At 38.3% G+C, this 20,191-nt stretch overlaps 1 protein-coding gene across 8 annotated transcripts; it reads right to left on the bottom strand.

The window, feature by feature from the left end:
* Positions 1-21: 21 nt before the first annotated feature.
* On the bottom strand, positions 22-16,273 carry dnajc14 (DnaJ (Hsp40) homolog, subfamily C, member 14). Of its 8 annotated transcripts, none has more exons than XR_013788065.1 (9): positions 16,193-16,270; positions 8,961-10,282; positions 5,698-5,796; positions 5,514-5,620; positions 3,758-3,877; positions 3,493-3,653; positions 3,296-3,398; positions 1,935-2,531; positions 490-1,777 (listed from the first exon to the last, which is right to left on the bottom strand). XR_013788065.1 is itself a non-coding variant. In XM_079482614.1 (8 exons), the coding sequence occupies exons 2-8, from the start codon at positions 10,068-10,070 to the stop codon at positions 2,234-2,236; spliced, it is 1,998 nt and encodes a 665-aa protein (XP_079338740.1). In that variant the 5' UTR covers positions 10,071-10,282; positions 16,018-16,230; the 3' UTR covers positions 22-2,233. The 8 variants fall into 8 exon arrangements, 2 of the variants coding, with proteins under 2 accessions (XP_079338740.1, XP_079338741.1); XR_013788066.1 differs by having other exon boundaries at positions 16,018-16,227; XM_079482614.1 differs by having other exon boundaries at positions 22-2,531; positions 16,018-16,230.
* Positions 16,274-20,191: the final 3,918 nt, after the last annotated feature.

The raw sequence follows: 20,191 nt of genomic DNA on the forward strand, positions 1-20,191 counted from the left end.
AGTCAAGAAAAAGTCATTTTTCAAAACATCTTTTTTTTGGTTTGCAGAAGACAGAAACTTACAGGTATAAAACAACAAGAGGCCAAGTAAATAATAATAGAATTTCTATTTTTTGGTTAACTTATAAACCATTAAAAACCTTGCCAAAGTCTATTTCGAAAGTATGATAGTTGAAATATTATGCATATAAAACGGATATGTTGTATTACTAGAAATAATATTGCATTCAATTTACACGTTCCCTGCTTAACACTATCACCTAACCTTACCATTTGTGTTACAGGAATGTTACAATATTCAGAGCAATAGCGGTTGCCATTTGGTCACTAAACTGAAATCAATCAAGTCAAACTGAAGGACTGGACAAAACCAAAGATTAACAAATCAGTTCAATTTTACAGCTCACGTTGGTGTAACATGGCTGATAACCTTTGTTTTAAAGCACACTTGTAGATGCTCAAGAGATTTGAACGATGGCACAAACTTTTCGGGACATCCATTTTAATATATGAAGTGTCCTGCAAACATTATAATGATTGTCTAATTCTACAGGGATCTTCAGCAGTTTCTTACATAAACATTTTGATCACTCAATGAAGATCAACTATAGCACTAAAATATCTTTACAGAAACTTCAAACTCTCGAATCTCTGTCAGATGCATGGACATTACTGAATGCTCTCAAAGATCCTTTCTTTAACCAGTCAATGGAATTAAAACCATGAACAGTAAATGACCATAACACAAATAAAAAAGTCCATTTATGGTGATCTAAGAAATATTTATCAGGGTAAATGGAGAAATAGCAACATAAACTAAAGGTAATGACTCAAGTTTATTGAAGCACTTCAGTGATCTGTTTTGAGTGGAAATGAAGCTGGATTTGGCCTTGTTAGTAGATTCTGTAAAACAGCTCAACTCAGAAAGGCACCGAACTGAAGATAAAAAGGCTCTAACAAGTAACAGACACAGTCATATCTTATGGATTTTGTGTGGGTCAAACCTCACTTAAGAGGTTCATTTTATTATGTGGAATTTTACTTGCTGAAATCCAGTAACCACATAAAAAAAATATTTTGACTCCGTGTCTGTTGACCTCATGAGCTGAAGCTGAACCTTAAGACCCTGAACACATTAAGTCATATGCTTTCATCTTCGTCAGTCCTGTCTTAAATGCTATATGCATCGAAATCAAAATAACACAATTCAACAGAGCATCAAAAAGGGAGCAGGACTTGTTAGGTTTGGATGGCCCCTGAGTGTTCAAAAGTGGACTTGCTGTTAAACGGATACAGTTTGGGGATTTCAGAGCGGATTAAAGAAAATGTATGCAACCAGACATTCATATGTTCACTTCTTCATTAAACGTTATGTTGTGGTTTAACCCGAATAACAAACATTTTTCTTTTATAAACTCTTATAATCAACAAAAACAAACTGAACTTTGAGACAAAATGAGTGTTTCAGGGAATTCACGAACACCATCATTCCATGTATGTAAATCTTGTAATCGTTATGTATTATTTGAACACAGAACGTCCCGTTAAAATAAAATAATGACATCCACTTCATTAAACCAAACCATAGGCTTTAAATTGAATCTGCTAATTATAGGCTTCAAAAACAGGATAATGATTCCTCGGATGTCATGAGCAATGTATAAAATCCCAGAAAGACCGGGAAATGTGGGTCTTGTCCTGCTCTCTGACTTCTGCAGATGCAATCCCTGAGGTCTGCGAGCGATTTCAACTATATCCTAAAACAGTGGTTCCCAATCCTGGTCCTGGAGTACCATTTTCTATATCTGTTAAACACAACATGTTTGAACTTGTCAGCTCATCATTAAAGACTCCCAGACATCAGAAGAGTGTGTCAGAATAGCGCGACGTTAAAAATGAGCAGTGTGGGGTACTCCAGGACCAGGATGAAGAAACGCTGTCCTACAGTGATAGCATCACAAAACATACTGCCACACTCCTGAATATTACTCATCGGATCTCAACAAAAACAAACAACATTCTGCTCAGTTCAATTGTCCACAGAAAACTGGAAAAAAGTGACTTCAATCAGCAAGATGTTTTTCTTGCACCTCAACATGGTCTTTTCAGTCTGTATCAGATGCTTCACAAAGCCCTGAACTGCTTTTCTGAGGTCAAAAGATTTGCTCTTCTTTTGCATTAGGTAAAAACCAGTCCTCCATCCCACCAGCTCTCGCTGTATAACACTGCCCCGTTCAGTGCTGGAATGGCTTGCGGACCTTCTTACGTCGACGCGGCGGCTTTCCTCCCTCAGTCCAGTGCTCGTTGGGCTCGCTCCGTTGGGTCGCTGGGCTAAAGAACCCTGTTTGTGGAGGAGATCCTGAAAACATTCCTGCAGTCCCAGCGGCAGCTCGGAAACCTTGATTAGACGGTGTTCCTTCAGAGAAGCCTCCATTAGCTGATACATTATTAGGAGCTCCGCCCTGGAAGAAGCTGTTAAAGAGGTCTTGCAGGTCTGCAGGTGAACCACCGCTTGGATGATCTGGAGTGGATCTACAGGATACATAACAAGTACGATGATACAGTAACACACAGGCCAATCTTATAAAGCTGGGGACACATTTCGCACTAGGGCTGAACAATTCATTGCATTTGCGATTAAACCGCGATGTAATAAAACACAATTTTCTAACCGTAGAGACAGCGATTAATTATGGGATGTACAGTTTGATGCGGCCCTGCTCGGAGCTGACCGGTACCATCTCAAAAGCATTCAAAATGCGTGGCATACAGCTTTCTCTTTTTCCCCAAAGTGCTCGGGACAAAAGCTTGCTCTCTTGTGCGACTGCCTGTGAGTGAACAGAGCACGTTGCACCTTATTCGCGTCGCGACTCTGTCGCTTCCATTTGGACGTGCAGCGTGTTCTCTATTTGAACCATGAGCCACGGCGGAAGAGCGCGTTGCACCACGTGCACTGAAGTTTAACTCGAGAGTTTTTTATTATTTAAACGCAGTGAAAACACCAGTGTACACGAGGATCGTTTTGATTGTTAACAGGACCTCAGTTTCACTATCCATCTCAACTATGTGTGTGTGTGTGTGTGTGTGTGTGTTTGGCCGGTGTGTCAATTCTTTTGGGTGAGACAACGCTGCTGAGCAGGGGGATTCATGACACTTTGTTGTCCAGCCCTGAGATTATATTTTTCTTTTGTTAATACAAGGGCAGGGTTTTAAACGGGTCATGGACCTGCTCACTAATTCAACATGCTTAGATTCTACCAAAACCATCTTAGCTTTAAGAAAGTTTGAGAGGTTACCTGTGCCGGCTGGCGCTGCTGTTACCTTTGGAGCCAAATGAGATATGATAGGGCACACGATGTGTGTCAGGAGAGATGCCTATCCGTTGACAGCCTGCCCACTCTGTGTGGACATACAGAGATGCATCTCAATACACAGCAACAAACACAATGATTGATAGGCTGTTGGATTTGTATTGTGGATGCAAATCAACTACCAGTGATATCAAAGACTTTGCCATCCATAAAAGCAAAGTATGTGATTCGCAGACCCAGCATACTAGATTCAGCCCACAGATCTCCCTCCTCAGCACTGTGCCACTTCTTACATTCGACACAGAAGCGGGCTTCGCTGGCTTCACGGTCCATCTCAAAGCGCCTGCAGAAGAGATGACTGCTCAGAAAGTAATTGTTCACATATGACACAAAAAAGAGGTTTGAACAAGATCACAGGACGGCAATGATGGCGACAGTAATACGCACTTGTGCTTGCCCTCACATTTAGTGCACATCATGGTGTTCATGGCCTCTTTTAGGTCATCCTGCAATTTGGCCAAGAACTCATTCATGGACTTTGAAATCTCTGTGGTTGCCATCCGCTTCCTATAGACAATAAACATGAAAATAAATTATGAATTTTAATTTGGGATATTTTGCACTGCAGCATTGTTATCATGACAGCGTAACTGTAAGGCCCTTGTTTTAGGGGTGTAACAATATATTGTACCACAATATATTTATTTAATTTGCATTACTTACATTGATTGACATGAGACCAGACCAATCATATCACCGAACCGGGGATTGTGGCCTCAATAGCAGCGCAGTGTATAGTGTGCCATATGCACTAAATGTAGCTTACTTTTAAGTTAGCCGTTATACGCTAACCTGCCAGGTTTATTCCCATTCCTATCCATCTCCTGCGTGTGGCTTAAAGAGGCGAATATAAATGTGCAATAAAAAATGACAGTCTCTATATGATTATTTAGATGATCACTTTAAAGCATATACCATAAAAATAACCTGAAGTACAATTCAATATTATTCAAGTTAGAGCTGGGCAGAATGACGGAATATTCTGTTACTGCAGAATAAAATGTCAACCGTAAGAGATTTTTCTATTCTGTGTATTCCGCTGAACGTAAACAAGTAGGCGTGGCTAACTCTGTGCTCTGCAAATTGGCCGTTATGATGAAAAAAACATGTGAATTGATTCACCCGTAACAAATTAACAAATCAAATACTTTTGACCTTCTTTCAGTCTCTAGTTTCGTGTCCGGCGCTTTCCCTCTCACCCGCAGTGCTCATGCAGGGGTGCAGTGATCTGCGCGTGCATATTTCAGAAGTCAGGTCGCTTTCTAATAGTTTTAATAAAGTTGAACTTTAGGCGAGCCGAGGCGACACTTGGATGGAAACGCGCAATGATGCCCGCCACGTGAACGCTTTTAACGTGACGCGCTGCCACTGCGAGACTTGCAGTGCAAAGACAAGCGCAATATAAACAAACCTAAAGACAGAGAGTCGCAACACACTAAAGAGCGATGAAGACCTACAGTACAGACCCCATGAAAACCTGTTTATAACACCAGTCATATACTCTACTCTCATTGTTTGTGCATATATCCATATTTCATTGTTATACTTGTTATCTTTCTTCCTACTGTATACATATAATATAGCCAGAAGATAAAAATTTATTTACATTTACATTTGGCAGACGCTTGTATCCAAAGCGGCTTACATAGTATTATCCTATAAATTTATACACAGGTATCTGCAATCCCCTGGGATCCAACCCACAACCTTGCATTGTTAACACAATAAATAAATGTTATAAATAAATAATAAATCTCACTATCACAACTTACATTTTCATAACTTGCCTTCATTTTAACTACAGTGAATATTTAACAAATTAGCAAAGAAAAATGAGGTTTAAAATATAGAATTTAAATAAGCCCACCCCTAATTTAAATTCATTTAAATGACTGATAACATTTTAAGGGTGGCTTTAATTCACCAATGATCAATGTACTGAATTTACAAGTATTTGTCGGTTGTATTATTGACACATGAAAGACTTCACCTTAAATATATGATTACCCCATTTTTTCCAATATATTTCTTATATTCAATAAAAGATGTATGAGAATTAAAAGATTTGAAAAGATATAGCCTCCTCACATTACTTGCCTAAATGTGTCCGGTGTTTTCATTCAGAAAATGGAAATACACTCACAGTTCATACTCTCGTCGTGTTTCTGGGTTACTGACTATGTCCCATGCTGCCCTTAAAACCTTGAAAGCCTCATCAGCACCCGGATGCTTGTTTTTGTCTGGATGAATCTAGAAGTAAACAATATACAACACATTGTAACACTTTTTCGCATACGGCAGAAACGTCAGGGCAGAAATGTTGTTACCTGTATAGCCAGCTGTCTATAAGCTCTCTTCAGCTCAGATTCAGTTGCGTGAATATCCACTCCCAGAACACTGAACGGGTCCAACTCTTCTTCAGGGATCTGTACCACAGAAGAAGTAGTAGCTCATACACTTCAAATTCATAATCTCCTTAAGAAGCACATAATCTCAGACTTCTACAAAAGGAAGTTGAATCCTTAACTCATTCTTTACTTATGCATGTCCACATTTTAGAATGATAGTATTCTTGCTTTACTGGCACATGGGTCTCTCTCAGCGTCTACTCTGTGCAATTCACTGTACAACAGCCGACTTGTGAATGATAGAGTACTAAACAGTGTTTCTCATAAAATCTCAACTTCACTACAGAATTGATCTGTCGGAAAAGAAAAAGACACAGGCTCAAACTAGTTGAAAACAGCAGAGCAAGTGAAAACAATAGAAGGGCCCTTCAACGGAGGAAAAACTGGAGGAGCAAATTTGCTTTCACTTCTGATTCTGTATACCAGCATAGCAGTGATGATTTTATGAACTATTTCACAAAAAAAATCCAAGATATTAGAGAAAAAATTATAACTATGCAACCAGAAGTGAATCCCGCTGAACAAACGACTAACTACAGCGCCTCTAAGGAGAAATTATGTTTATTTTCTACTATAGATCACAATGAACTCTCTAAAATCATTAGATCATCTAAATCAACTTCATGCATGTTAGACCCTATACCTACAAATCTACTGAAAGAGATGCTCCCAGAAATTATAGATCCTCTACTTAGCATTATTAACTCATCTCTGACATTAGGACATGTGCCTAAAGCATATAAGGTGGCTGTTAGAAGGCCCCTTGTCAAAAAAACCCATCTGGACCCTGGAGAACTAGTTAACTACAGACCTATTTCGAATCTACCTTTCTTTTCTAAAGTTCTGGAAAAAGTAGTCTCAACTCAAATATGTTCCTTCCTCCAAAGGAATGAGATTAATGAAGATTTCCAGTCTGGATTTAGAGCTCATCACAGTACAGAGACTGCTCTGATTAGAGTTACAAATGATCTGCTTATGGCGTCCGACCGAGGTTGTATCTCCTTATTGGTGCTGCTAGATCTTAGTGCTGCATTCGACACCATTGACCACAGCATGGTCCTACATAGACTCGAAAATGATGTCGGTATTAAGGAAATAGCTTTGAAATGGCTTAGATCTTATTTATGCGACCGTTTTCAATATGTAGCAATAAACAATGAGGTATCACGCAAATCGCAAGTCCAGTACGGTGTACCACAGGGCTCAGTATTAGGGCCTATGCTCTTCGCATTATACATGCTACCTCTAGGAGATATAATAAAGCGACACGGACTAAGCTTTCACTGTTATGCTGATGATACGCAACTTTATATTTCCTCGAAGCCTCATGAAACACAGCAATTCCATTGAATAGTGGAATGCATAGTCGATATAAAAAAGTGGATGAGTAGCAATTTTTTATTATTGAACTCGGACAAAACTGAAGTGTTACTTATCGGACCAAAACCGCCCTACGTAACAACCAAGAATACTGCTGAACTATTGATAGATCTTCCATAAAACCCTCATCTTCAGCTAAGAATCTTGGCTTTATATTCGATAGTACTCTGTCATTTGAGAACCAGGTCGCCAACACCTGTAAAATTGCGTTTTTCCATCTTAAAAATATATCTAAACTACGTCATATGCTGTCACCATCAGATGCAGAGTAGCTTATACATGCCTTTATGACATCAAGACTAGATTACTGTAATGCACTATTAGGTGGTTGCCCTGCAGGCCTATTACAAAAACTCCAACTGGTCCAAAATGCGGCAGCTCGAGTTCTTACGCGTACAAAAAAGTATGAGCATATTAGCCCGGTTCTGTCAACCTTGCACTGGTTACCTGTAAAGCATCGCATAAACTTTAAAATCTTGCTTATTACCTATAAAGACCTGCATGGTTTAGCTCCTCACTACTAGAGAGAACTTCTAACGTATTATAGTCCATCAAGTGCACTACGCTCTCAGGTGTCAGGTCAGTTGGTAATACCTAGAATTTCAAAATCGAGTGCAGGCGGCAGATCCTTTTCCTATCTAGCGCCTAAACTTTGGAACAGTCTTCCCTGCACTGTCCGCGAGGCTGACACACTCTGTCAGTTTAAATCTAGACTAAAGACGCATCTTTTTAATCTTGCATACACTACACTATCATAATATATATATTTCAAAGATCTAGGCTGCACTAGTTAGATCAACCGGAACCAGGGACACTTCCAATAACAACTGATGCATTTGTTGCATCAAAGAGTGCAGAACAGTACTCTACTCTCAGCCAGTCTTGTCTCATTGTTCCAAGGTTACTAGAGCGGGCAGGACACAGTCCAAGGCTACCGGAGCGGGCAGGGCGCAATCCATTCCCAGACCTGACAAATGCTGGTCGAAGGACGTGGCGACTCTACAAAACTTCAGCCACTATTAGATTATAAATGATAATTTTAAATCTAACTTTATTTTTTATTTTGCCTTGTTGTGTAAGTACTGTCGAGCTTGTGCAGAGGCTGCAGTTTTTGCCAGAAGGGAACTGGAATCCCCTGGTTAGGCCTGGTCTCCCTCTGAGGTTTTTTTTCTCCTCCAATGGAGTTTTGGGTTCCTCGCCACCGTTTAGATACTGTTTTGCACTGTTTGCCTGGCCGGGGGGCTGCTAAAATTTGATAGTCTTATTTAATTAACTCTACATATAGGAATTAATTGTGTGTCTGATATTTGACCTGTGTTTTGACTTGCATAACCTTTTATGTTTTGCTTATAGTCAATGTTTTCTTGTACAGCTGCTTTGTAACAATGACAATTGTAAAAAGCACTATATAAATAAAGCTGACTTGACTTGACTTGACATAGTTGCTACTTTATGCACAAAAATCTAAGAACTTTCATTTTTTTGCTTTCTCTTCTTGAATTGTTTTGGTATCTATTTCAAGACTCCTTTAAGATGTCAAATGACACTTGTAACTTGTATCTCTACAAGTGATGTTGAGCTCTCCTGCATTCATGTCTGACAGCGCAAGTTTGACCATTGTGACATCATGTAAAATCAAAACTGCAGCAGCAGTTAAAACATGCATTCAAACAAGTGAAAGAAGCTGCACTCGAAAAAATGCTTAGTATATATTGAACTTTTACTCATGGCTCCCCCGTGGGGTAAATAAGCACTATTGTCTGTTATCAATGTGGTAATAATGTCACTGTACAAGCTAATACCTTGGCCAGGGCAAGCAGTCTCTGGAGCTCTTCTTCAGGCTGGCATTTCTCCGCCCCTCTATTGGAAGACTCTGGATTTGAGTTTTCATTCATGACACCTCCATCGAAGCAAATCCTGCGAATTCTCATGTTCACCTTAGATACTTTTCTCCAAAGGCTGCTGCTCTGAAGGGAAAGCCACCATTTTCTGCCTCTCTCCCCTATCAGTCTCAACAAGACACAGCTCATTATCTGAGAGGTGCAGCACACAGCAATGCAGAGAGTCCTCATGCCGGAGACCAGGAACTGTTGAGCCCAACCTGCAGTCCTTCCGACACGCTCTATTAAAGCTACAGTTACACGGCTGCTCCAGTCAAGGATTCGTCTCAAATCTTCTGTCATGCCGGGAACATCAGTGACCTTCCAGAACAAGTGTGCCCCAAACTCGTAGAGTACAATCCCTGACGATTCCACAGCAATCCCGCAGCGGTGGGTTAAAGAGATGATGAGCTCTACAATCATATGGATGCAGGAAATACACCACGGGCTGATGGATTCTGCCACAAAATCTCGACATGTTGCGACAAGCTGGAGTCCGTTTCTCTGTCTTGTGCGGCCATGATTGTGCATGTGATGGTTTCGTCTTCTGACCTGCTTGTGTCTGTTTGGCCCAGAGGATGAGAGGAAAGACTTATGCGATATGGAGAACGGAGAGGTCAGTAATGGTGTCTGATCGCAAAAACCCTGCCCTGATCCACTTCTTTTGGACTTTCCTTTTTTCCCAGCTCCAGCATTGCGAGATTGAGGCTCTCCGTCCATTGATGGCTCTTTCTCCAAATCTTTCTCCTTAAGTCTATCTTTATCATGATTTTCCAAATGCCCATCTTCTTCCTGGTCATCACTGAGGTCTTCAGTTGTGGAATTGTTTTCATTTTGCTCTTTACTTTCTTCTGCTTCCATGTCATCCAAGTATCCATGAGGGTGTTCGCTGCCATTTTCAGACCCAGGAGACCCCATTAAATGACCGTCATCTCCGTCTGATGCATTGACCAGAGAAACAGCAGGCTGCTCAAAGTGGGAGGTTTCTGCTACCGTATCCCAATGTACAGCCATATCGGCCATTTCATTCATATAGCCGATGTTCAATCTCTCATGCTTGGGACCAAGATGAGAAGATCCATTTTGAGCGTCAGGGTCGCAGCAGATTCAATGACGCATGCATTGCATTTCACATGGACAGCTGTCACTTATTTACAAATCTAAGAGCTATGTTCTTCCACATGTCCAGGTCTTTGCAGACAGACGACATTCATAAACTATTGGATCATCCTGAATCCCTAAAACTGAGAGGAAATCAAACAATTAGTCAAAAAACTGAAACAAAAGAATAACAAGTAAACTTTAGCTGTCCCAATTCGAAGGCTGCTACTAGGACGTGCAAGCGAAGACACGGTTTTCAAAGGATGCAGCATCCGAAGTCACCAAAGTGAACTGAAATTAGTCAGTCTATCCTTACAGTGGATTTCCAAGTTGCATCACCTGCTGCTGACCCGGTGACAGCAGCATGACACAGCACACACATTTCTGGCTTTTTTTAAACAAATACGGAGCCAAAAATTATTTTTTTGAGGGAATATGATTATTTATGTTGATTAAACCAGTCCAACGGTATATCGAATTAACCAACCTTGTACATATGTAAAACACAATACTGCATTAATAATATTAGTGAACAACATTATATATAATATGAAGACACTGACAGGGGCAGTTTCTGGCATATTACATACTTTTATTTAACTAAAGTTTTGAATGTATTTTTAAGGATGCACTGAATCGCTTTGAAACGAGCAGCATTATTTGAAGTGTTGACGTAATATCAACTGAAAAAAGCAGAGAGCGCAAAACATCGAGTGGCCCCGCCCCAATTCAATAGCATTTCATTTACATTTAAAGCTTAATTTTCGTTGGTGAGTGACACTGGCTTTTTTTCTTATCCTTTACTCACCAAAGCTATGATTTCTGATCTCTTACATAGAGCCCTAACATTCAATATTCTGTGTAGACTTGAAACGGGTCAGATACGTTTCGTTTTCTCAGCAGATTTGCGCATATGATCATCTCTGAGCTATAGTGTCTCTTAATCGGAGGACACTAATGTGCAGGGGTGTAATTTCTAATGGGGACAGGGGGGGACATGTCCCCCTCACTTTTCAAAATCATGTTCCTGTCCCCCTCACTTTCAAATGAGTTTGTAATGATTTTTTAACTGCACGCCGTCATTGGCATGGAGAAGTAGGCTATAGGACCGAGCAGGACACAGTCTGCCTGTGTCGATGCACGCGTCACCTGCACACTAAAAATAGATCACTGATTGTTCTCAATCACCTGGTTTTGATTTGAATTTAATAGAAATTCGTTTTTACTATGTTAAACTCTTTCCTTATAATAGACTTCTATGGGGAAGAAACGCATAACGCCTGATTTATTACTTTCGTTTAATAAGGACTAATTCTTTTAACAGCAGTTGGTGTGTATGACAAGGCTTGACAGAAACGTGGGCTTCCCTGGTTGTTGTTTAGGTAGGTTAAATCAGGGGTGTTGTTTACTTGATATGCCAGGAGTCTTCAAGTACTTTTTCTTTAGAGCCAGATTCTAAAAGTATAAATGGGATGCGGGACGTTTTTTTACCATATCCTCATTTCTTCTATATAGTTTTGTTCATTTTAAACTGTTTTTGTTGCTGTATAATATGCTGTATATAATAAAACATGCAGTCAGATATTGCATGTGCCTTTTTATGATATTTAACTAAAAGGGATATTGTCTTTTTAACTGTATTTTATATTCCTTGATGCATTAGTTTACCCAAATATAAAATTGCTGTTCATTTACTTAACCCACAGTCCATCCAAGATGTGGTTGGCATTGTTTTTTCAAGAAGATAATAATGAATATATTTGGTTGAAGTAATCAGAGTCAAAAACGCTAATATTTTCAGGACAAATGTAGTCCCTGTGACGTTAAACTGGCATCTTATAAAAAGAATCAGTTGATTGAACGCTATTGTCTCATCTTCAGGTGAATTCCAATTGCACTCATGTGCCCTGCGCACTTAAAAGGGCAGATCCTTTGTAGTGTGAGTTCTGGAGGGATTTGAACAGCTGTTTTCGTAAATATAGCCGCTTAAATCATACATAGGTAACGAATGCTGCAATAAAAACAACAGTTTCTTTTGTCTGAGACAACCGTTCACGTGGTGTACCCTTTCTGCAGTAACTTTCAAGGGCACAAGATGCGTTTTGGAACGCGACCTATTGCGTGTGCAGACTGACTGCCCGTGGCTGTGGATTGCAGATTATAACGTTGCAAATAAGATACATTTTCTGGATAGTCCGATCAAATCACTTTATAAGACGTCAGTATTGTTATGAATATTACTTTTGTATTGAATGTAGCAGCGATTTGGAGTTCAAAGATGTGGCGTTTCTTAATGCACACCCCTCTTAGTCTCTCCACTTATTTGAAATGTAAGGGCGGACCTCCAGTTGACTAGCCCTGTGATTCGCCATATAGCCACTAGAAAAGTTCAAGGATTTCTGTATACCGACTTACTTTCACTGTTATCAATTGATAACGCTTCCGATTCTGAAGCGGATTTGATAGTACAAGAACTTTGACGGGGAGCTGAAGTGTAGCCTGATGTCAAGGAATTTCTAGATATGTTATGTCAGTTTTTAACAGTAATATCTCCTAAATGTGAATTTTGTGAAAGCATATTAATACCATATCAGTTTATTGACGTCCTTAAGGCTCACTCATAAAAGCAAAAGAAATTCTGTTTTGATTTCACTGTGGCTTTAAAAATATCCTTCTCAGCCCAGGGAAAGGAGGAAGCATTTTGAGGCAGCACCGTCTGAATTGGGTCAGACTTACCAGCCTTCAGTCATACTGATGCGATTCATTCAGTCTTGAAATTAAGCCTTCAAAGGATTCAGCCCTCGAAGTGGGACACAGCTTTAGATGACATGATCTCATACTATACCTCGAAGAAACAGTCACCAGGGCTCTCGACTGCGACCAAAATGCTTGCAAATGCGATCGTTTTTAATAAAATTGCGTAAAACACATTTTTGCCCCGCCAAAGATTTATTTTGACATTTAATGTTACACTTGATTCACCACTTAAAAATCACATCAAGTGCAGGAAAGAGCGAGCAGAGAGCTTGTGCACTCCTTCTGTGTCCAAACTAAAGTGTGTTTTTGACTTCATTCGGTGTTGCACGGACTGAATGGCATAAGAAAAAACGCTTCCTATCCAGTGAATGTTTTCCTATCAAACTGTGAAAAACAAACAGCAGGTCAATGTCTGATAATGTCTGATTCGTGCCTTGCAAAATGATTCTATTCAAATGAGTCCTTGAGAAAACTGGCATGTCAAACACTGAACTCCCGAGACTCATGAGACATGAACCCATCAAATCAATCACTCAAAACACACAAGCGTGCTTAGAGTAGATCACAAGATTTAGTATTTAAACTTTATCTATGACAATGTGACGTAAAATACATAGAAGTAAAAATATAGTTCAGAGTTACTTATGACTTTTCAGCTAGCTAATTTGATATCATTTTATGTGGTAAAAATAAAGAAGGCCAGTGCAACATTACAGCTTTTTGCAAAGAGGGCAATAAAGGAGGATTGTGAAGGCAAGTGACAGGTTATATTTGTGCCATATCATTTCATAGCCAATATAAAACTAAGTAATAACACCTGTTAAATAACAAATACAAAGTGTTTTTGCAATAATTATTTTTTATTTGGCTAGCAAGTGTTAAAGCACAAATATGAAGCAGTCTATGGCCGACTATTTTAAAAGACGATTCATCAACTCATTAAGGTCATTATGCAAGATCATTATGATTACTATAAAAAGGGTACGACCAAATTGTTAGTTGGTGCGTCTCACCGACCAGTGGGAAAAATGAGTCAAGAGCCCTGGTTATGATTAGACGATAAAGAAAAGAGGACAGGATATGATATGGTTCATTTGTATATCATTGCTATATTCAATAATTGTTCATTAAACAATTATGGCACTTTTTTCCAAGTCTTCAAAATATTGCAATAAATATCTTACCACAGGCACCACACCAAGGTATTATCGTCATTACCGCTGTATTTTCATATCGCTACAGACCTTGCTAGACAGGCAGGTAACACAATCTTATTGACAGTTGACTTTAATATTAGACCAAATACGGAACAGAACTGTAGCGAACTGCAAACAATGAAAACAAAGTTACACCAGCGGTGCACCAGCTTAAAGATCCGTGCTTATCAGAAACACGGAGGCCACGACACACACTAGATTAACCTTGAGAGAGACCAAACAGCCAATCTTACATGAACATTCACAAACAAGGCTGTAGCGGTGACACAAGGGCTTTCAGTGCAAGTGTAAATAAACAAAGCGGCATGTAAGTTATCGGAGTAGCACATCGGACAAGAAGCGTCCTGTCGAGGCCAGCTCACAGGATGAGTACACAAGTCTAGTCCTGATGCAAGTTGAACCAATTTAACTAGTTTTATGGTATTATTTAGCGAATAGGCTCTATATCACGTTGATAATTCTATTATAGTTTGCCGTCAACGAAAATATCGGGAAACAAAAAGCATGTGATCCGTGCGCACTAGCTCTTAAAGGGACAGCAGCATAATAAATATATCTGTTTTAAGTTATGACGTGTTGCCAAGTATGGTGTTCCATACTCAGAATTTGCGCTCTGCATTGAACCCATCCAAGTTCACACAGCAGTGAGCAACACACACACACCCAGAGCAGTGGGCAGCCCGGGGATCGATGCTTTGCTCAAGGGTCTCACCTCAGCCGTGGTCTTGAAGGTGGAGGAGTGCGCTGATCATTCACTTCCCCCACCTACAATCCCTCCTGGTACGGAGGCTCGGACTGACAACATTTGAGTAACAAGTCCGAGTCTCTAACCCTTAAGCCACACACTATAAGTGAGACTATGAAGTGTTATTTTAGATTTGACATCTTCATTCAGTTTCTGCTAAATTCAATTGTGCGTTTGCTTTATGACATTTATTTGTGCTATTGCAGATAACTTAATCATTTGTTCTAACTTGATTACTATGTATTCTAGTTTAGTTGTAGTTAAAAGTATACATAAAAACCTAATATAAGAGCAAACTGTGTAAAACCATTTTTCCTCAAGTGACTGTGCCGATTCATAAAGGTAACAATGTTATAAAACATCCACAGAGATAATTAGGGCTGTGCAATCCTTCGACAATGAATGTTAATGGTCAATGGCCCTTTACTGCAGGTAAGCAGTGATATTTATATTTCAGTTTTTATTTTCGATGTTGTTTTAAAGGTTCAATAATCGGGATCTAAAGTTTTTATGAACGATTAATTATCTATTAAATAATTGTCTGGTTAAAATTCTATTAATTTATTCCATTAATAAAATATAGATACATTTAGAAAGGTAAAATGTCAGTAAATAACTACTAACAATCCCTAAAGAGTGACCTTAAGAGAAAAAGGTGAGATATGAGGATGATGTCGTCTCACTATGTAGATGAAGATGTCATACTTGAATAAAACTCATAAACACAAAAAGCATGATGAAATGATGAAGAAATGTCCTTTGAACGCGATGGACATCATTGCGGTAAACGGATGAATAGTTGCGACGAACAGTGACAGCACTAACGCCGCGAAACAGTTCAAGAGAATGAATGTTCGTCTTCACCTCTAAACTTACGCTCCTTCAAATGGGTCAAATACAAATGAAACGCACACGCTTTCTACAAACCAAAAGTAAGATATTAACAACTTGTGCTATGAATATATTGCATGCAACGATATTCACAAAGTTGTTTTTGGATTGCAAAATCCCATCATCAAATGCAACAAAAATATAAAGTTCAACAGTGGGGAACAAACGAATAACCATCCAGTTTATCTGCATTATTTTCGAAATATGTCTTAGCTAGAAAAACATTGAAGAAGTTGAAGAGAACCATGCTAACATGACAGATACTTACTGCACACACATGAACTCTCCTTTAACACACTGGCACTAGAACGATGACGATGTGTATTTATGCATGTTTGTTATGTGTCTTCATTGAGCTTTACAGTGTGACTGCACTACACTACAACAGTTACACCGAAGAGAAAGTGAAATGTTTACAGCTATCTATCTACAGCTGCTCTTACCGTCCTTCTTCATTGCAGTTCACTTCCGAAAGCGCGGCGACGTCACATCCGCTTACGTACATCTTCACAAACTGCGGCTGCGTTCGAAATCTCGTTCGTCCATATAGTAGGCGCTGTCAAAGCAGCAGGTGAATATGGCGAAAGCGTTTTTAGCATATAAACCTATGGCGATATGGCAAGCCATTTTGACATAAAATACGCCTGGCTGTACTAGTCATAATTTAGTTTTGACTAGTCAACATTCTAATTCCAGATATCTTTTCTGTAATTTTGAGTCGTCACAATTGGAATTAGTATTAGTATATTTGCTGTTTTGACTAGTCATATTCTTCCATTGACTTCCATTGAAAAATATTTTCAGATATCTACAAATGTGTTTTGACTGGTAGAAACTGCAATTAAAGATATTTATAATTCGTTTTGTACTAGGCATAATTCCAATTAGAGATATCTTGAACTAATTTTTACTAGTGATAATTCAATTAGAGATATCTCTAACTGAGTTACCACCAGTAGAAATCATAATTAGAGATATCTGTAACTGGTCTTTGACTAGTCATAATCACATTTAAGATATCTTTAATGAATCATTTTTAAAGATATCCAAAACCACATTTGCAGATATCTGAAAGTAACTTATTACTAGTCTTATTTTAATTGTAGATATCTTGAATTGGATTTTTGACTCGACAAAACTAAATTAGAGATATCTTGAATTTAAATTCTTCTAAGTGATATATGGCAAGCCATTTTGACATAAAATACGCCTGGCTGTACTAGTCATAATTTAGTTTTGACTAGTCAAAATTCCAATTCCAGATATCTCTTCTGTAATTTTGAGTCGTCACAATTGGAATTAGTATATCTACAATGTGATTATTACTAGTCATAACAGGCAATGAAGATATCTATAATGTTATTCTGGCTGTTCATAATATACATTTGAGATATCTACAATGCTGTTTTGACTAGTCATATTCTTCCATTGACTTCCATTGAAAAATATTTTCAGATATCTACAAATGTGTTTTGACTGGTAGAAACTGCAATTAAAGATATCTATAATTCGTTTTGTACTAGGCATAATTCCAATTAGAGATATCTTGAACTAATTTTTACTAGTGATAATTCAATTAGAGATATCTCTAACTGAGTTACCACCAGTAGAAATCATAATTAGAGATATCTGTAACTGGTCTTTGACTAGTCATAATCACATTTAAGATATCTTTAATGAATCATTTTTAAAGATATCCAAAACCACATTTGCAGATATCTGAAAGCAACTTATTACTAGTCTTATTTTAATTGTAGATATCTTGAATTGGATTTTTGACTCGACAAAACTAAATTAGAGATATCTTGAATTGAAATTCTTCCTAGTGATATCTCATTTAAAGATATCTGCAATTTAATTATGAATATCTCAGTCTGATTTGTAACTAGGAAGATCTTTCTTTGGATATATCTTCATTTAGCTTGGCGACAGGAAGAATTTCAAGATATCTGGAATTAACATTCTAACTAGTCAAAATTACTTCATAGATATCTAAAATGAATGCATGCAAATACGCTTTGTTTAAGCGTTTTTAGACAATCCTTCCTTGGAAACTGTTGTCAGCTGCCATTTTGTCAAATAATTATATAATAAAGGTCTTACATTTTGTGTCATTCAAACTGCTTCATACAAAAGTCATTTTAAAAGAATGAAAATAAAAACTTAGCATAAGATATGCAGAGGTATTAGTAAAATATTGTAATGTTGGAGATTTGTGCTGTGGATTAAATAGTGTTTGCCTTTATTCCAAATGAACACATTTAAGATAAACATCTGTATAGGCATCATGTCTGGTGCAACAATTTGATTCATTTGTAAATATTTAATTGCACTGGACTCATCACTGAACACAACCGAACATCACCATCATTGATCTCTTACTATAATATAATACAATACTCCCACCTTGTGTGTAACTACCTAAAGACACAACTTAACCTGCATTAACAATACATACTGTATGCATAACGAAACATACTTATAAATGGCATTAATGAATGTTAAACTATGATTCACTTGTAATCTTCTTCAAAAAAAGTTATATATTTTGTATATATACAAAATAAATTACAACAAAACAAGCAGTTTGCTGATCTTTGTATTTATTGAACATTACACATTGTTTGGTCCGCTTTGTCACATGACTGCAATTAAAATCTCAGCGCTATGCAGACATGCATGTTGGACATCTTTTACCACATGAATGCATCCAAATATTATTTAATAATCACGTAAGAAGCATACTTAATTCGTTTCTTTTCTCTCCTTGACAAGTTAAAAACGCTGTCTACTGTTGTTAGCCGTTAGCTATAGGTAGTTAGATGGAAGGGTCTTTAATACATCCAACTGGAGAAAGCGTAACAGCTAACAAACCTATTGACATCCATTTTAAAAACTAGCCTGTTGTCTCCTTGCTGTGTTCCGATGAAGCTAAGGTGATAGCATTAGCCGTTGCGCTTTTGGCTTTGGCTCTGGTGTAGGGGAGGAGCTGGTCACACAACAGCAGATTCGACTAGGTGCAGGCACAATTCAGATATCTTAAAATATAATTGTGACTAGTCGAAACTGAATTCGAGATATCTTTAAATACTTTGCGTATGTGTGACGAGATAATTTTAGATATCTATGACATCCTTACAGATATCTCAAATAGAGTTTTGACTAGTCAAAACATATTTACAGATATCTCGAATCAGATTTCTTACTAGCGCAATTATAATTGCAGATATCTCTAATTATCAATTTGACTAGTGAAATTATAATTATGACTTGTCGAAAAACAATTGAAACTATCTAAAATATATTTTATGGATAGTCAAACCATAGGTTTATATGTCAAAACGGCTTGCCATAGACGACTAGCCAAAATAACATAGTAGATATCTTAAATGCCTGTTATGACTAGTCACAATCACGTTGTAGATACCTATAAAGGTTACCTATAAAGCATCGCATAAATTTTAAAATCTTGCTTATAACCTATAAAACCTTGCATGGTTTAGCTCCTCACTACTTGAGAGAACTTCTTACGTATTATAGTCCATCACGTGCACTACGCTCTCAGGTGTCCGGTCAGTTGGTAATACCTAGAATTTCAAAATCAAGTGCAGGCGGCGGATCCTTTTCCTATCTAGCGCCTAAACTTTGGAACAGTCTTCCCTGCAATATCCGGGAGGCGGATACACTCTGTCAGTTTAAATCTAGACTAAAGACGCATCTTTTTAATCTTGCATACACTACACTATCATAATATATGTATTTCAAAGATCTAGGCTGCACTAGTTAGATCAACCGGAACCAGGGACACTTCCAATAACAACTGATGCATTTGTTGCATCAAAGAGTGCAGAACAGTACTCTACTCTCAGCCAGTCTTGTCTCATTGTTCCAAGGTTACAAGAGTGGAGCGGGCAGGGCGCAATCCATTCCTAGACCTGACAAATGCTGGACGAAGGAAGTGACGTCCCTACAAAACTTCAGCCACTATTAGATTATTAATGATAATTTTAAATCAAATTTTTTTTATTTTTGCCTTGTTGTGCAAGTACTGTTGAGCTTGTGCAGAGGCAGCAGTTTTTGCCAGAGGGGAACTGGAATCCCCTGGTTAGGCCTGGTCTCCCTCTGAGGTTTTTTTTCTCCTCCAATGGAGTTTTGGGTTCCTCGCCACCGTTTGCATACTGTTTTGCACTGTTTGCCTGGCCGGGGGGGCTGCTAGAATTTGGTAGTCTTATTTAATTAACACTGCATATAGGAATTTATTGTGTGTCTGATATTTGACCTGTGTTTTGAATTCCATAACCTTTTATGTTTTACTTATAGTCATTTTTTCCTGTACAGCTGCTTTGTAACAATGAAAATTGTAAAAAGCGCTATATAAATAGCGCTGACTTGACTTGACTAGATGCACTAATTCCTATTATGACGAGCCAAAATGACGATCT

Source organism: Barbatula barbatula (assembly GCF_947034865.1).
Source record: "Barbatula barbatula genome assembly, chromosome: 20".
NCBI lineage: Eukaryota > Metazoa > Chordata > Actinopteri > Cypriniformes > Nemacheilidae > Barbatula > Barbatula barbatula.

Excerpts from the sequence above, each read along its gene's own strand:
- dnajc14 (XM_079482614.1), bottom strand. The coding sequence starts at position 10,070 with ATGAATGAAATGGCCGATATGGCTGTACATTGGGATACGGTAGCAGAA. Across the intron at positions 5,797-8,960 it reads GACTGCTTGCCCTGGCCAAG|ATCCCTGAAGAAGAGTTGGA; the intron begins GTATTAGCTTGT and ends TCTGTGGTACAG. Across the intron at positions 5,621-5,697 it reads ATAGACAGCTGGCTATACAG|ATTCATCCAGACAAAAACAA; the intron begins GTAACAACATTT and ends GTTTACTTCTAG.